Source organism: Aedes albopictus, chromosome 2 (genome assembly GCF_035046485.1).
Source record: "Aedes albopictus strain Foshan chromosome 2, AalbF5, whole genome shotgun sequence".
Classification (NCBI taxonomy): Eukaryota; Metazoa; Arthropoda; class Insecta; order Diptera; family Culicidae; genus Aedes; species Aedes albopictus.
The window spans coordinates 213,721,160-213,739,723 of NC_085137.1; the positions used below are offsets into that span (position 1 = coordinate 213,721,160).

Genomic DNA, 18,564 nt, shown 5'->3' on the forward strand with positions numbered 1-18,564 from the left:
TTGACATTGGAAAGTCACATTTCCCGTTTTATTTTAGAGAAAGAGCCCCTGGAAGAACAAGGACCGATAAGGTGACGTTGCCCTGTTGATATCGACATGCCGAACATTCCCAAAGTTCCTGAACATAGGCGGAACGTAAGCTTACGCATTTAGTTGGTCAAGTCTCTACACTGTATGATTTCATCTGGTCCAGTACTAAATGTGTCGGAAGAACAACGAAGATGATCGTTTTTTTTTGGATTTTGATTTCATGTTCAATCCCAACCCTCGGCCCACATCGTTCCATGCGCTGTCCTGAAAATTCGACAGTACCTCTGAAGTCATAATAAAGTGAATAATATTGAACTAAATTGTATTTATGTGAATAAATATGTGACGCAAATGTTTTTGTTTAATTATGTCTTATGTATTTCTGAAAAAGGTTTGGTCATATGTGAGAGCACACATTTGAAAGAACAGGTCGTTCCTACTGCGGCCAGCAGTCATAGGTGAAACTACCGGGGGTTCCGGGGTGCCACGCACTCCCTAGAAGAATTTAGATGCAATGATGTGCGATATGGGGCGCTGAATGATGAATAGATGAACTAATGAACATTTGTTCTTAGTGCACCCCCTGGCCAAAATCCGTAGTTTCGCTCTTGCTAGCAGTTAGCCTAGCGCACTGTGTTAATAGTTATTTATGCAACAAGTTGCAAAAAATTGATTTTCTCAGCACGAGTAGTAAATACGAAGAGTGCTGAAAAATCGAGTTTTGCAACGAGTTCCATACAAAATTTTATGCAATGATTATTTTCGTTATATAACTCATTTGAGTTGCATAATGTTCATAATGCAACCCAAATTAGTTGCATTATGAACATTATGCAACTATTTTTCATTATGCAACTCATTTCAGTTGCATAATGAACCGGTACGGAAAAGTTGATCATTATGATACTGAAATGAGTAGTATAAAATTGAAACTATGATACTGAATTGCATAAATTATATTTCATAACTCAAGAGTGTTGACTACTCGTGAAAACAAATTCTCAGAGGTCAGAATTCAAAACGGTGGAGTAATTTGGATGAACACTGTAGTTTTGTAACTACTGCAATGACCTTCATGACCTTCGATTAAGTAGTCGATGACGGTCGTTGTTTGAAAAACTTCATTGAAGTTTTCTATGGTTACTTGAACCTTTCTTTCAATAGACGTTCGCAACCCGAAAAAGCTCCAGAGCAACGGCGTAGACGATTTGATGAGCCTATTGCGATGAAGCGAATGTGAATGCGGAAAAATATTTTCTGTTACATGAAAGTGATTGCCAACGGTGACTTATGCCAAGCCTGGTTCCACCAGGGCCCTGTAGCATAATCGGGCCAATAATATTAGCTACAAGTTACAAGTTACAAGTACTAATATTACAAGTGCTAATAATTTGTGTTGCATAAAGGCTCAATTTTCCACTAATATTATTAGCACTTGTAATATTAGTGACCATGAAAATACAAGTTGTTTTGGTTCATTTACCTGTCAAAATTCATCCGACAGTTCACTATTAATTTGAAATGGCAGTTGATGTTTGTTTATATTCTGCATTTTTCGCGTAACATCCGGAAATAGCTTCATTTATTCCGAAGTTTTGCATTCTTTATACGATAGATGAAGAAAAGCATATGCTGTTTGGATAATTTTCGGCCGCTCTGGCGAAATATTTTTTTACAAAGTATGGCACTGCAAGTACCTAGATTTTTAGTAAAATGTCCCAAAGATTTAACAGTGATGGTTGAAAAACAATGCATAAAGATTTAGCAACATGTATTATGCTTCTTGTTGAAATCCCAAGTGATCTGGGATGCAAAAATTGAGCTTTTACCTACTTTTATACGTCGCAACTCGATTCGAGTTAGTGTATGTATATTGTAGCTCTTGATTAGCTTAATGATGCGCAATACAAGCAATTGATTCAAATTTATTTCGCATCTGCAACTTTACCTGTACTTATGCAGTGACCATAATAACCATAACTTTACCAAGAACCTCCAATCAAAGATGGGTATTGTAGAAAATTTGGAAAACTTGAGAGACTCAGCAGAAATTATATTTTGGATACAAAGTGTACATCAACGCAATTTTCTCTTCAATGAGTTTCGAATACATACTGCCAAATTTAATCGTCGAAAACTGGAATTAAGGTTGACATGTTAGATAAATAATATCTTTTGAGTTCATCAAAATGGTAAATCGATATATTCAAAACTAAATATGACTTCTGCAATACTTTAAATCTAACTTTTAAATTATTTTACAAGACCTTTGAGACTTGTAATCAAAAGTACAAGTCATAGCTATTATTTTATACTTGTAGTTTGTTTATGCAACATACACTTGTAAATTCTACTAATAATATTAGTCCATCCGACTTGTAGTATTGGACTTGTAACTTGTACTTGTAGTATTTTTATGCAACAGAAAATTATAAGCTACAAGCTACAAGACTAATATTATTAGTAAAATTTTCATTATGCTACAGGCCCCTGGAATAACAAGTATTCTTCTTCTTCTTCTTTACGGCTCTACGTCCCCTCTGGGACTTGACCTGCCTCGCTTCAACTTTGTGTTCTTTGAGCACTTCCACAATTATTAATTGAAGGGGTTGTTTTTTCTTGCATGAATTTATATGGTAAGGCACAAATTTCCCAAATGGTGGAGGTCGTGCCTCTGGAGTCAACCTACTGATATTGTGAGGTAAAATTTCCCTACCGAAACGGGAATTGAACCCGCCGTCTCCGGATCGGCTATCCATAGCCTTAACCACTAGGCTAACTGGAGACCCCAATAACGTGTGACAATAATGTTACCCGCTAAATGAAAAAGCTTCTTGTCAGTAGTTTGAATTATAAACATATAAAGTCATGGACGTTAAAGGAAATTGACCACAAAAGTATGTAGTGTTTTTTGAACAAAGTATTGCGAACAATACTCTGTAATCAGATCCGTTCACTACTAAGTAAGAATGCCAAGAGTGACTCAGTTTACAACTGATTCAGAAATTTATCTAGAAAATTCCAATGATGTTAGGCTAAATTTTAGTTAATTTAACTTATAGTTATTCCCTAGACGCGTTTACATTTACAAATTCGTTTTTCGCTTTCCAACGTCATTAAACACATGGAACTACTGTCCTGGAAGATCACCAGTAGAAACAGATTTAAGCAGGAAAATTGCGAATTTAGCTTCTTTAGCGGTGTTGAGATAATTCCATATTCTGAATCTGCATGTCAAACTGAGCCGAAATCCAAATTTTCATAAATTTTGGCGCCCGGGAACCTATTCAAAAATCAATTTGAAGTTTGTATGTGAGCGATTTGTCGAATCACCCCTCGTCGCATTTTGTACTGGGCGGAGCTGTCAAGCAGTTGCCCATCTGTCAAAAGGTGATTTCAAAAAATCTCTTAGAAATTGATTTTTGGTATCAAAGGGAAGTTCTAAAAATCTGAAAAAAATCATAGTAGCTCAGAAAAAGATGGTCTTTCGTATAAAAATGTTAAATAATTATTTTGTTCCAAATTTAAAAATCCAATTGCTGAGGGTCACTATTAGTAGGGATCCAGTATTGGAAGATGAAGTACTTATAAGTATAGTATTTTGCCTGTGTACAGATCCGATATGTTCCACGCGTTAGTTGTATTAGTTGTGATGGTTTGCCGTGCAACATGCGATATAAGATTTGGGTTAGCTGCATAACCGTATGAGTAGTAAGCTACATATGTAGCGAGATTGTAAATTGCAGGTAGGTAATGATCGCCTGATTCCACGCTACCGTATCAAAAATGAATGTCTATAACGTCTACATTTGCACGCCCAAGGCACGCTTTCTTTCGTTCGGGCTGATAGTAATCATCGGAACCATTTGCAAGTGTTTACATTAAATCATTTGTTGCAATAAACGTCTATCTAATGAGTAGACATGTAATCAATCAACGGATGTTTTATTCTCCATGCCCGGTTGTCTGAGCTAGCAAGTACAATCAGTAGGTATAAGAGATGAAACAGGTCGTTATGAAACTGTATACGGCTGAGAGCGGAAATATCAAAGGACTCTTACGCAATGGGGGTGTCCCATTCAGTGAAATACACGAAGAAAACAATAATAAGAAAATTTCCGAGGCGTCTTTCTTCGAGAAGGACAAAAAGTGGTATTAGTGTATTATAATAATGACGTTTCCCATATCGGTCACATTCATTTCAACTCGTAGTCGGAGTGTCCTTCCACGCGAGCTCTCCGCTTCTCCCGGTGACATATCCGGTGGCGGCCCACATTCCACCACCCACAGCATCGTGCTTGCAGCAGAAGAGTGCCTGCCTGCAATTGACAGATAAGTACTATCAATGAAATTTTCCGTGAGAGTGTTTCGTCCATCCGTCGTCGTCGTCATCGTTGCCGAATGAGCGAGAAAGCACCCGAACAGGGCACGACCAAGCAGACAGCGTAACGTAACTCACTAATACGCCCTCGCTCCGGGTTACTCGACTACGCAAGCAACATTCAAATGAGGACGAACAATGTTGCTCTGATGCTTTGAGCATTGACCCTAATATTACTCCTCGTGGTAGAGTAATCTTCAGGGAGATTACCGAAAATTAGAATTTAATGTCTGAAATAACATTCTTAACAACGTATGCAACCAAAATGCCATCGCAAGTGTGTTTACGTCATTGTATAACAATCGTAATCATGCTTTGACAATAGTTTCAAGAAACACTCAACATCAGCCGTATATGGAGCGGAACTTACCACCACCACCACTATGACAGCAAAATGCGGAGAACAGTGCAGATGCATTCAGAGAGGCTGCGGCGCCGTGTTGCCGGTATGCATTATGCAGTGCTATTTTGGCTTAAATGCTATACCTGTGTGGCATACGAAGACACGTTATTCTTCCGTTGCGAATCCAGCAAGAGATCAGCAAGGTGTGTAAACTTAATGTATTAGCAAAACGTGTTTTTATTTAGCTTTAACATAAGTGTCAGAAGATGTAGAATAGTTTGAAAATACATTCCTCTAAATACTGGACTGTTAGCAAATTTGATGCTTGCAGATCAAACGAATGGTCTAATGTGACATGAATGATACGATAATAGTATTCCAGGAGTATTGTTTTATATTTTTATAAATTTAAATTTAAATATAACGCTCAGAAATATTTTAGGATGCACAGATAATATAAAAACAGACCAAACCAGCAAAAGTAACATTTTCACGAAATCCGGTCAGTTTATTTGCTTTACGTATGCCATGTACATAAGGGTAGTGGAGCCGTTCACTCGCCTGAAACGCGGAGCAGCAAATGTGGAACTGATAGGGAACGTTTCGAAAGTAGTGCACGCTAAAACTGCTCAGCACTAAAATGTGTAAGGCCTACTCATAAATGCATAATTTCCAGACCACACAAAAATGAGTGACAGTTACACATTCTCAAAAAACAGCTCGTACACTCGTCTAGATGCGAAATGATGATTTTTTTTTGTTTTCCAAGGTCACTAGTAAACCTAGCTAGATTGGCGTACAAAAATTTTTGCGAATTTAACGATTTTGCGGACACTGGAGCAGATTTTGTAAATGTGCAAGGGTTACACATTTTTGGTGTAGTCTGGAAATTATGCACTTTAGTGCTGAGCGGCGTTAGCGTGTGGAAACAAACACGGCTTGTACATATTCTGTTAGGAAACAGTGTTACAATAGACAGGGATAACAACGAGATGATGAATGAGAGTGAGTCGTGAAATGCGGAGGCGCGTCATTAACGGAAGTCGTGCCAACTATAGACTCCAGACGAAAATGCGGTCAAGAAAAAATCACCTCTTGCTTCAAATGTACCAAACGTAACATGTGGTAACATTCTTGGGCCAAATGTAAAAGGTTCATAAGAATTATGAACTTGAGATCTGGACCATACTCGAGAAGAATCTGCATGCGCTTCAACGGCTTCGGTGGCGATGGGCGGAATTCCATAGTATTTAATGAAGTTCAGGCTGAGCAAATGCAGACTCGAAACCTTCGGCATAATTAACGTGCACAACATCTCGGCAACATTGATGACGAGATAAAAATATTCTCTTCAAAGCTTGTACGCAAGTAGGACAATATCCCCAGCACGTGGACGTGGGTGAATGTGCCCTTGTGACAATTCAAAGCTGTTGGGTGGGTTTCTGGGTAAACCTTGGAGCAAGACATTTCGCTTGGAGTCTGGAAAAAATATACTGAAGCAAGATGTGGTGTTGTGATTTATTTTAAAATTTGCGTTGAGAAGTGTGTCAAAACCTGCTTATGGAGCTCCTTATGGGAGTCCTCCAGGACTTTCTTGCGGAATTTCCCTATGAATCCCTTCAATAATATATTCACGGTTTCCCCCAGGGCATTCCTCCTGGGATTGTTCAGGAAGATTTTGATGAGATTCCTTGAGAAGTTTGATTAGGATTCCTTAAAAAGTTCTCTCTGGGATTCTTCTGGAAGTTTCTCCTAAAATTCTTAACCCTCGAGCAGTCGCGTCTTCGACTACCCTAAGCGACACCACGCTTACGCTGTGTACCCCAAGTGTGTGTTTTTCATAGTGCGTGTACTCAGTACACGACGCGATCGCTCCCGGTTTAAAGAGCATTCATCTTGGATTCCTCCAGTAGTTATTTCGGGATACCTTCAAGAACACCTTCCAAAACTTCCAGGATTCCTCCAGGTTATTATATTTTAAATTATTTCTAAAAAAATATTCCCAGAAATTCTTTTGGGTTTCTTCCAAGAGTTTTATCTGGGATTTCTCAAGGAGATATTTCTGAGATGCTTTCAGAAGTTTTTCTGAGATTTCTAAAATGTGATACCAAAATTTCTGAATCTCTCTAGAAACATCTTCAGGGATTCTGCTAGAGATTCCTTTCGAAATTTCTCAAATAATTCCATATGAGATTCTTCCGTTAGTTCCAGGTTTCCTCAAAGGATTCCAGGATTTACCCAGGAATTCGTTCCGGGATTCCTCCAGGATTTTTCCTGGGGATTCCTCTAGGAATGCCTTTTTGTAAAAGAACACTTGGAGGAGTTCTGGAAACAACTTCTGGAGAAATCCCTCAGAAGATGGAAGAAGAACTCCTTAAGAAATCCCCAACTCTAGAGGAATGTCAGAAGGAGCTTATTTAGGAATCCCAGATAGAACTCATGATCAATTTTAGAAGAAAAAAAAACTTTGAGGAATCCTAGAAGGAACTCCTTGAGGAATCCCAGAGAGCACTTCACAGTCCACATGGACACCCTAAGAAAACTTCTAGTCTAGAGGAATCTCAGAAGCAACACTTGGAGAAATCTCGGAAATAAGTTCTGCAAGTACCTTAGAAATCCTGGAGGATTTCCGGAGTGCCTGGCAGTATCCTGGAAGAAATTCGTAGAAAAAACCGCAGGAGGAGTTTCTTAAAGAGTTCCTGGGGGAATTTCAAGAACTATTTGGGTAATCCTTGAAGAAATCCATTTAGGAATCTAAGAAGGTTTCTTCAACTCGTGGAAGAATAACAGAAAGAATTTATGAACAAGTGGTAGGAAGAATATCGAAAGAAGTTTCCTGAAGAGACCTAGAATGGAGATCCTGGAGCATCCTTGGAATGAAACGTTTGAGAAAACACCAGGAAGGAATTCCCGGAAGGAGTTCCTGGAGAACTCCTAGATGGAACCTGTTTTCGAATCTCAGAAGATGCTTCTGAAAGAATCCCAGAGGAAACCTTTGAACAAATTTCTTAATAAACTTCTTGAAGAGTCTTAGAAGGAGCTCCCTGAGTAATCCTAGAAGGTACTCCTGAAGCAATCCTCGGAATTCCTCGGAAAATTGGGAACTCCTACTACGATTCTTTCTTAGATATGTTCATGATTTCTCCATAAGATCTCTCTGGGACTCTTCCAGGAGTGACAGAAACTCTCTTAGATTCCTAAAGGGATTCCTTCTGAGATTCCCGCAATAGTTCTTTTTGAAATTCCTCCAGGAGCTCCGTACAGGATCCCTTCTACGATTTCTATAATATTCCTTCCTGGGACGAATATCGTTCCATGATTCCGGAAATTTTCCAGGAATATTTTCCGAGGTTCCTGCAGAGTTTGTTTTTTTCCAAACTCCTCCAGGAGCTCCTTCTAAAATGTCTCTAGCTAGATGTATCTACAGGGATTTCATTATGAGATCCTTCTTGGATTCCTCAAGGAGTTTCTCCTAGGATTCCTCAAGAAGTTTTTTTCGAGATTCTTTCATTTGTGTATTTCACCTTCTGAGATTCCTCCAGGAGCTCTTTCTCGGATTCCTCCAGGAATTCCTTTCAGGACTCTCAATGATTTTTTTTTTCTGAAATGTATCAGAGATTTCATTTGGGGTTTCGAAACGAGTTCCTCCTGACATTCCTTCTAGAAGCTCCTTTTGTTCTTCTTCCTTCATCCAAAATTGCTTGAGCTGCTTCTGGGATTTCTCCAGAAGTGTTATCAAAGACTCCCCCAAGAGTTCCTTTACGGGAAGGCATTCCTGGAGCGATCCCAGAAAGAATTTCTGGAGGAATCTCAAAGGAATACCTGGAGGAGTTGGGCCCATATAGCCGAGGCGGTAAACGCACGGGCATTCAGCATGACCATGCTGAGGGTGACGGGTTCGATTCCCGGTCGGTCCAGGATCTTTTCGTAAAGGAAATTTCCTTGACTTCCTTGGGCATAGAGTATCTTCGTGCCTGCCACACGATATACACATGCAAAATGGTCATTGGCAGAGGAAGCTCTCAGTTAATAACTGTGGAAGTGCTGATAGAACACTAAGCTGAGAAGCAGGCTTTGTCCCAGTGAGGACGTTACGCCAAGAAGAAGAAGAACCTGGAGGAATACCGAAACGAATTTTATGAGAAATTTTGGAACGTGTTTTTGGAGGACTATTGGAATAAATGCCTGATGTGATCGCGAGAGGCATTCCTAAAGGAATCTCGGATCGAATTTCTGGAGGAATCTTGGAATGAATTCCATGGCGAATCTTAGAACTCCAGGAGAATCTCACAAGGATTTTTTGTGGAAATTTTTCGTAGGTATCCTGGATGGAACATCTTTAGAAAGCTCAGAAGAAAACCCTGGAAGAATTCCATAAATTTCTCCTTGATAAATCTCTAATACAACCCCAGGAAGAGCAACCCATGAAGAATTTCTGGAGGAGTCTCAGTTCTTGGAAAAATATAGACTAACATTTGGAAATGGCGTAACAGCCATTGCAAATTTCTGCTTTTCCAGTTTCTCCTGAACGTATCCCATCATTCATTTAATTTCTAACCAGTAACACATAAAGTAGACTCCCCTCTATATGATAACGGGATAAGTTTTTATAAATACATTAAAATACGCCTAGGATTACGCCCCTCCTAGGCGTATTTCAATGTATTTGCTGAGGCTGGTCTATCTAGGAAGAAATTCCTGAAGGAATCACTGATCTCTTGGAGAAATTCCAGAATAAATTCTTGAAGAAATCCGGGAAGGAGGAAACCCAGAGGACTCCAGAAATTAAAAATTAAACCCCTTTAAAAATCTCTCGAAAAACTTTTGGAAGGATCCCAGAGGAAGCTATCAAAGGAATCCTCTCGAGGAATCTCAGAAAAAGCTCCTCAAGGAACCATGGAGAAAATTGCTGGAGAAACCAAGAAAGGAACTCCTGAAGGAATCCTGGGAAGAATGCCTGGGAGAATCCAGAACGAATTCATAGAAGAATCCCAGAATCAAGTCCGGAAAAATTCCCAAAAAGAGTTCCTTGCGAAACTCCACAAGCAGGTCATAAATAAGCATACTTCTCATCGCACGATTACCCACATTTTGAATTCAATCACAATACTACAGGGGATAGACAAAATTACCGGGACAGGCAAAATTTGCATTTTTCAAAAAATGGTCAACTTCTTATAACTTTTCAAACAGTGCATCAGATATTCTCAAATTTTAAATGTAAGATGGTCAACTAGTTGTCTATCAATGGTCCAAATTTGGGAAGAATCGGGCTATTCTACACGAAGTTAGAGTCTAGTTAGTCATAACTATCCGATAGCCAACTTTGAACTTTTATGTCTCCGGATTCCATAAACCGTATGCAATGAATTTTCTAACATTTATGACTTATATAAAGATCTATGAAAAACGTTTTACTTATCTCACAAAAGTTATAGCGATTTAATTATTTATACGAATTTTTACTAAATCGGTCCATTTTTAACATGCATTCCAAAACTTTTTTCAGTTTATTGCCGGATATTTCGTTACTTGCTTTCAAAACATATGTAGAGTAGAGTGGGAAAAGTGTTTCTTTTGAGGTTTTTGAGCTCAATTCAAATTCTTTCTTTCGTGTGTCAAGTTATTCAAAACCTTTTAGAATGTGAGTTTTTCACTTGAAAAATATGAAAATTGATTAATATTTCGAAAAGTTATCACTAAATGTTGTTTTTTACCAAAAAAAAAGGTAACTTGCGATGGTACTTCCAACGCGCGGATTGGAATTGTAATGAATTCGAACTCGGTCTTTTATTTTGGGGCGTAACTAGGTATACTTTGAAGATGCTTTGGTATGTATAACTTATTTGGAAATCATATTTTACACAAGATGGGGCAAAAGTTCGGACTGTGCGGCAAGAGTTCGAGTCATGTGGCAACTTCAGGTAAAAACCTAAAATTCTTCAAAATTTACATTTTATCTCTAAAAATGAAGAAACTAGTGAGATAATTCGGTCGAAGTTATACAAATTTGTCGTTTTGTTTGGATTTGGCGAAAAACTACTAATTTTTGGTGTGGTTAATTTAACCCTAATTTGGGTAAAGTCCAGATCGAGCTTTAAAGTGTGTTACGTAACAAGTGTATTCTACATCAAACATCAAATGTTAATTGGTTTCAGGTATTCCTGTTACTAAAGTGTCAACATATTGTGTTACGGTTTTTTTTTTGTTTGTATTTATGTGTATTTTAACTTATGCTAATTCTACACTTTTGTGTTACGGTTTGCTAAACTCCTCAAACACTAGATTCGAACTTTTACCCCAGCGGTGGGGCAAGAGTTCGAATTAGACGCATACTTACAAAACATGTTATAACTTAAATTTGAAAAGACATTTGGCGTAACTTTGTTCAGCAAAGTTTTAGCTCATGGATGGTGGAATAACCAAATGGTATTCATTTATTTTTATCTGCTGTGGTTTTTTGAACAATATTGAATTTTCAACTAGGGCCGAACTTTTGCCCCACCTTACTCTATATTCAAATCAATTTCGTGGCAAAAGGGCACACTTGCGTTGCACAAACAAACTTTAATAGATGATTCGTAAAGATATTTTTGAAAAAAAAAATCCCCAGAAGAAATCGTTTTCCATGTCAGAGTATCTGTACGTATCTGTTATACTCAAAAAGCTGCAAAAAAGTATAGAAATTTGAGGAAATTTAGCCATCACATTACATTTTTATAAAACTAGTACACGCTATCAGCTACATAAATCCCAATAAAGTATCAGCATAATGATTTTCATGTGGCTTTAGCGCAATTTGATGGAAACAAGTAAAGTTGCAATATAAATAGAAGCAGAGATAAAAATAGAAATCGTAATTAAACTTACTTTGAACGTGGCACAGCCCGACCGAAAACTGCCCTAGCTCGGGCATCTGTCGCAGGATCTCCTCGGTCACCAGATGGACGCCCCGGTGCTGCGGTCGCAGATTGATTTTCCGCTGGAACCAAGCCGAGCCAATCTGTATGCCACGGTGATTGGACGAAGCCATGTTGTGACTCTTCTCATACGAGTCCGGCGGATGTGGATGGTGCTGATGACTGGTGGCCGAACCTCCGCCGCCTCCGCCTCCGCTTTCACGCTCCCGTTCAATGGCGCCTGCCGTGCCCCCCGCCGTGCGACCCCCGACCGACACCGACAGCAGTAGCGAGGAGGAAGAATCGTCAGTGACCGAAGAAGGAGGACTTCTCCGCCGATTGGACGATTGGTGGTAATCCGTTTTGCTGCTTCGCCGGCTGCTGGCACTGGCACTACCGCCTCCGCCTCCTCCGCCGACCCCTCCTCCGACGCTACTACTATTGGTCGTTGGTACCTGACTGCGGGAACGACGACGACGTCCTCCCCCTTCTCCCCCTGCTGATGCTGCTGAGGCAGATGCTGCAGATGGTCCTGCTGCTGCCGATCCTGCCCCTCCTCCTGCTGCTGTCGTCGGTGGTACCTTGCTACTGCTGTTGGTCGACGTCGTGACGAACTGTTTCTGCACCGATTCACTCAAATTTTTTGCACTCACTCAATGGTCGCGGGGCTCTGCTTGTTTATTCTTCTTATAACCACCAGGTGTTTGCACCTTTTTTTATTTATTTCTATCAATCTTTGCTATAACTTCAAGAAGGCAAATTTACACACTTGATTCAAGTGATTCACACTCGTCAGGTAAATACACTTTTCTCCTCAATTACGGAGTGATTCCTCTGCAAATTTGCGTTGATTGTTGTTTTACGACTGGCACTGGCACTACTCTTTCGGAACGCCCCAGATAGAAACTGGAAGGAAACACACGGACAATCTCGGTTTTCGATTCGATTCCTTGGAATGCACTACTACTCTTCTTCTCAGTCGTCGACCGTATTGCTTGTTTCGTATTATGACAAAATTTTTTCGCTGATCCGCAGCTTACACAAAAACGAACATAATCCGAACTATATCAATAGGACGAGAAAAAAATATCTATACACAGCACCAAATGAACTCTGAAGGAATTCAAAAACACCAAGGTCCTTCGAACTATCTCTGACTTCACAATGATCGATCGATTGTGTGCGGTCGTCGTAATGAGGCTTCTGATTAATCGAGGAAAAACCTAAATTTATTTTTTTCCTCCCAACACTCACTCGAAAACTAACCTTCCACCAGGTTTTTCCTTCTTTCTTGCCCGTTTCAAGTAAGTGTGCCTTTGCTTTCTTCACCGAAAATCCGAAGCGGATTTCACTCCCAGCTCACTGCATGCTGCTGGCTGGCTGTCAGGACGAGAATTAAAAACTCACACTCGAAACCACTACTCTCTGTTTCTCTCGTGCTCAGAGCAGCTCAGTCAGAGTTATACACCACTAGGTTTGGTATGCAGGCGAATCCTTCCGCAGGACGACTAACGCAATCTGACGTGACGTGAGGAAAACACCGACGACGTCGTCCTCTCTCGCTCGCACACTCTGTCTCCTGCTAATGTAAGGGGTACTATAGCTAGCAGCTCGCACTTTTCCCGCAGTTCAGTTCTTCCGCCCCGTGGAGATTATCTTTGGTTCCTCCTCACTTCCGCTTCTTCAGCGGATTTACTCTTTAATCTTCAAAAAATTGGATGCCTGTTTCAATAGTATCTTCGTGGGTATTACTCGATGGAGCTGTGAATAGTTTCGGTAGGAAATGTCCGTTTTTTTAGGAATATTGTATTGACACAATTTGAGACCGTTCATATACCACGTTGTTTGCTAGGGATCTGTTTGGTGCATTAAAAGTAGGAATGCATTGGGAGGAGCATGTGCAATAAGGTGGCCCACAATTATATGAAAAACAAAAATTGTGAAATATGCCAAGTCTTACCTCCTAAATCAGTTGTGTTGAACTCCCAGTAGCTACGTTCAAAATTTTAGCAAAATCGGTTGAGCCTAAGGGGGCGCTCAAAACGCTTGAAGTTTTTATGGGAAAACTTGGCCAAATGTATGCAGAAATTTTAAGTTTTCGAATTTTGCCGCTAGGTGGCGCTGTAAGCGTTCAATAAATAAACCCTTTGGTATTATTGTAGGTGACTATATGCCAAGCAACTTTGTCGAAGACCGCAAAGTGATCCGACGTCTGTGAAAAAAGTTATACTCTAGGTAAAGTGAGGATAAACTTTATTGTTGTTTTTCCAATACATACACTGATATATGTTGCCCTTTACTGGCATTTACCAGGTAAGCTGGTATGTCATAAACATACAGAAAAACTTGTAGTTAGAAGACACAGAATGTTTCCAATACATGTAAAGGAATAATATCAATAATGAAATCTCAATACTTTGCCTCACTTTTCCTAGGGTATAACTTTTTTCACAGCCGTCGGATCACTTCGTGGTCTTCGACAAAGTTGTTTGGCATATAGTCACCTACAATAATACCAAAGGGTTTATTTATTGAACGCCACCTAGCGGCAAAATTCGAAAACTTAAAATTTCTGCATACATTTGGCCAAGTTTTCCCATACAAACTTCAAGCGTTTTGAGCGCCTCCTTAGGCTCAACCAATTTAGCTCACATTTTGAACGTAGCTTCTGGGAGTCCACAACAACTGATTTAGGAGGTAAGACTTGGCATTTCTCAAAATTTTTGTTTTTCATATAAGTGTGGGCCACCCTAATGTGCAATGAGAAACAGAACATCAAGTGATGATTAAAAAAAAAAACACACTTGAACTCGTTATGACCTAAGGCACTTTCAACTTAAAAAAAACGCTATCTGTAGTCATATTCTTATAAAATAAACATAATTAAAAAAAACCCTAATGTGGGTCCCCATAATTTGGTAATTCATTTAGGATATATTTAAGCTGTATAGCTTATAGACCAACAAAAAGAACAGAAAATTACCGCTTGAGAAGAACAGAAAAATAAAATTTGTCAAAGCTATTACAGTTCAGTACTCAGGTGTCAAGTTTACTCATATTAAGATTTCTTCTACTCTATTTTTTTCCTACTAAATTTTCTGCAATTCCTCAGCCCGTTACCTTGTGCTAGATCTCCATCATAAATTCATGGGGGATTCCGGTACAAGCCCTTCGAGGAATGTCTGAAAGGGTATCCTGAGAATAACTGCAGAGCTTTAGAGGAAATTCTGCGGGAACTCCTGGATGCATCTCCAAACCAATCCCTGTAGGAATTGATCGAGTAACCTTGTACAACAATAATGACAATGTTGCAATTTGAATTTTGTGCGACAGTCCACCTAGTGCAACATAGATTTGTGCCAACTTCGAGTTTCGAGATTCGTATTGCAGTTCTCGATGAGAAACTCCGATTTGGTGAATATTGTATTACTGTTGAACAGTGTTGGTAAACTCACACTCAAAGCACACTCATGAACCGCTCCTGCGTGAGCAAACTCGCGCGCGATTCTGAATCGTTTTCTCACGCGCGAGAATTTCAAGAAAAATCTCGCTCTCACGAGTCAAGCACCGAAATCTCGTTCGCTTGTAAAACGAATCCAAATCGACTTGAACGGCATTCAATGTTGTTGTACGCTAGATTTGCTGTTGTTCTATCATATAATCCTAAAAACTTAGATTTAAACATTAAGAACACCAAGAAATAAAGCAATGAGTGAAATTATGAGTCAACTCATGCATGATTTTTTTCAGCGGTGATTTTGGTGAGTCAAGAATCGCGCGCACCCTAAAATGAAACAACACAGGCTTGTGTACAATGTACACAGGCTTGTGTACAATGTACACAGATTTGTGTATTACTAGATCAGCCTCCACCCCTGTGTCAAATGTACACAGTCACTTTTCTGGCTCTAGCGCTGGTATGGGAGCAAAGTTCATAACTAATTTTCTCTGAACGATGACATGCATTATCAGGAATCGATCAATGCAAAAATAATTGTTAATTTTGTTTTCATGCCCGCGCTGGAGCCGGAAAAGTATCTGTGTACATTTGACACAGCGGTGAGGCTGATCTAGTAGTACACAAATCTGTGTAACTTCTGTAACCGTGCGTGAAACAACTCAACCATGAGATTTGAGAATTTGAGTTTTTACCAACACTGCTGTTGAAGAGCCACTTCCAGACAGCCATGATTTTGGATTCATAACAATTGATTATTGGCGAATTGAAAGATTACGCCGTTATCCGTACTAGTTGGGTCATACAATAATTGCTGCACCTTTTTTGACCTTTGTGTTGTGTCTTTTTTGTCCGATACTTGTCTTCACTAATCTTGCGTGGAAATCTCTAGAAGAAAAGAGGAAATTGCAAGACGAGTTCCTGAAAAAAAAATCTGAATGAGTTTCTGGAAAAATATCTAGGCCAATATCTGGTGGAATCTTTGCAAATGTTCCTGGAGATATTATGATTTTGCTTGAAATCCGAAGTGACCGGCGATGCGAAAATTGATTGTTAACCTACTTAGAAATGTCGCAACTCAATTTGGATTAGTGCATATTGTAGCTCTTAATTAGCTTAATGATGCGCAACAGAAAAAATAGATTCAAATTTACTTCGCAGCTGCAACTTCGCATGTGCTTCTAGCGACGACTTCGATTTGGTGGTGCGACGATAATATATCTTAAATAATTTCTGATGCATTTCTTAGAGGAATCCCCGGAGTGGTCCATGAAAATACTGCTGAAATTCCTGGACGAATTACCAGAGGAATTCAAAATTCCGGACGAATGCCAGAAAAAAAAACTTGTGGAAGAACTCTTGGATGATTTCTTGTCTGGAGGATCCTGGAGTATTTATGAATCAAAATTAATAGAGGAATTTCTCATGACTTGTACAAGGGAATCCATTGTTCTCTACGCGCACGAGATCTGGACTATGCACGAAGAGGACATGCACTCGAAGTGTTCTAAAGTCAGGTGCTTAGGACCATCTTTGATATCTTGCAGGGGAACGGTGTGTAACGGTGAAGGATGATCCCCGAGCTCGCTGAACTCTACGGCGAACCTAGCACACGGGAAGTGACGAAAGCTGGAAGGAAACGATGGGCAGGGCATGTCGTGAGAATGCCGGACAACACCACTGCAAAACAAGTGTTTGAAAGAGATCCGAACGGTACACAAATACCTGGAGCAAAGTGGGCGGATCATGTGAAAAGAGATCTGGCGAGCGTTGGACGTGACCGAGACTGGAGATTGACAGCCACGAACCGTGGATTCACAAAAGTGCAGATAACTTTTGATAGAAAAAAGATACATCTCTAAATTTTTGATATATTATGTGAAAATGTCCCCGCTTTCAATTGACGCAAAAATTTTGAAAATCGGTGGTTGCCAACATGGTGAAAAAAAAGTTTTGGTATAAAAATCTAAGATGGCGGCCAAAATCAATATGGCTGAACCAACTTTTTATAACTGTAAATGGTAGCTCTATCTTACCTCTTTTCAACAACATTTTGTTATGAGGTGGTTTTTGGAGAAACTTTTTAATTATAACGGTTAAAATGAGCCAACAATTGATCAAAATCGAGAGGTCCGCAAAAATGGTTGTGGCTCTAACTTACGGGGGGTTCATCAAATTGATTAACAAAATGCATTTTTCTTACTTTTTTGGGGGGGACTTTCAGAAAATCGCCACCTTAAACATTTTTAAAGACATGGTGTAAATAGTAGGACGGTCTCAGCGAGAGTTACTCATATGCTTGATTGAATCAGTATTATGTGACCCTTCAATACATGCATCTATTATAAAAATATTAAACACAGATGTGAAATAAAATTATATTTTATAAATTTGTATTTTGTATGAAAACTTATTGGACACGATGTAAATCTCAATGTTATTGGCTTAAATTAGGAAGTTTTACGAAAACCACTTCCAGTATCGATATAAATGAATCGCGATACGATTAACATTGTTGAATTGCAATAGTATTCCCATTATTCATAGTAAAGCATTGTCCATTTAGTTAGAATAAATTCGCATGGTATATGTTATAGTAACGCTCTCAATCATTACAACCTTTACTTTTTGACAGTATTCGGCGCTTAAACTATAGCTCTCAAAAGTCCTCTTTAGTTCTGACTGACAAGAGAAGGACTACAATTTCGCACAATCATGTTGAAATTATAACGAGGTCAGCTACAAAAATCATCGATATTGGTTAAGGTAAACTGAAATCTCAACCGCTGAGCATTAGGCAAAAATTATCTCCGAAAAAAATCAGTTGAAGATTTGTCAAACAAACGATAACATTTCACAGAAGCTTCGTTTGTTTTTCGATAAAAATATTTACCGAACGCTCAGCGATTAAAATTTTAATAAACCACTACCGAAATCGTTTTTTTTTTTTTTGTGTTTATAGATTCCAATCCATTAGGGCCCATATAGCCGAGGCGGTAAACGCACGGGTATTCAGCATGACCATGCTGAGGGTGACGGGTTCGATTCCCGGTCGGTCCAGGATCTTTTCGTAAAGGAAATTTCCTTGACTTCCTTGGGCATAGAGTATCTTCGTGCCTGCCACACGATATACACATGCAAAATGGTCATTGGCAGAGGAAGCTCTCAGTTAAAAACTGTGGAAGTGCTCATTGAACACTAAGCTGAGAAGCAGGCTTTGTCCCAGTGAGGACGTTACGCCAAGAAGAGGAGAGGAGGAGATTCCAATCCAGAGAATACTTTGAAAAAATGCAGCATAAATTCCCAAATACCTGCAGAAATTTATAAAAGGATTTTATAGACAATTTCAGGGCTGTTACAAAAGTTTCGACTTGGAAACCGCAAAATCCGCACCCAGCTATTTGAAATCCGCGCCGAGGTCATCAAATCCGCGCCAGTACAAAAACATATGGTT

At 39.4% G+C, this 18,564-nt stretch overlaps 1 protein-coding gene across 1 annotated transcript in view; it reads right to left on the reverse strand.

Moving 5' to 3' along the window:
• Nucleotides 1-18,564, reverse strand: part of LOC109420446 (UPF0047 protein YjbQ) — a 139,250-nt gene that overhangs the window by 103,672 nt on the left and 17,014 nt on the right. Inside the window, exon 3 of the mRNA XM_062851093.1 lies at nucleotides 11,625-13,414. Within this exon, the coding sequence (XP_062707077.1) occupies nucleotides 11,625-11,787 (163 nt within the window). The 5' untranslated portion in view covers nucleotides 11,788-13,414. The remainder of the gene's footprint in view (nucleotides 1-11,624; nucleotides 13,415-18,564) is intronic.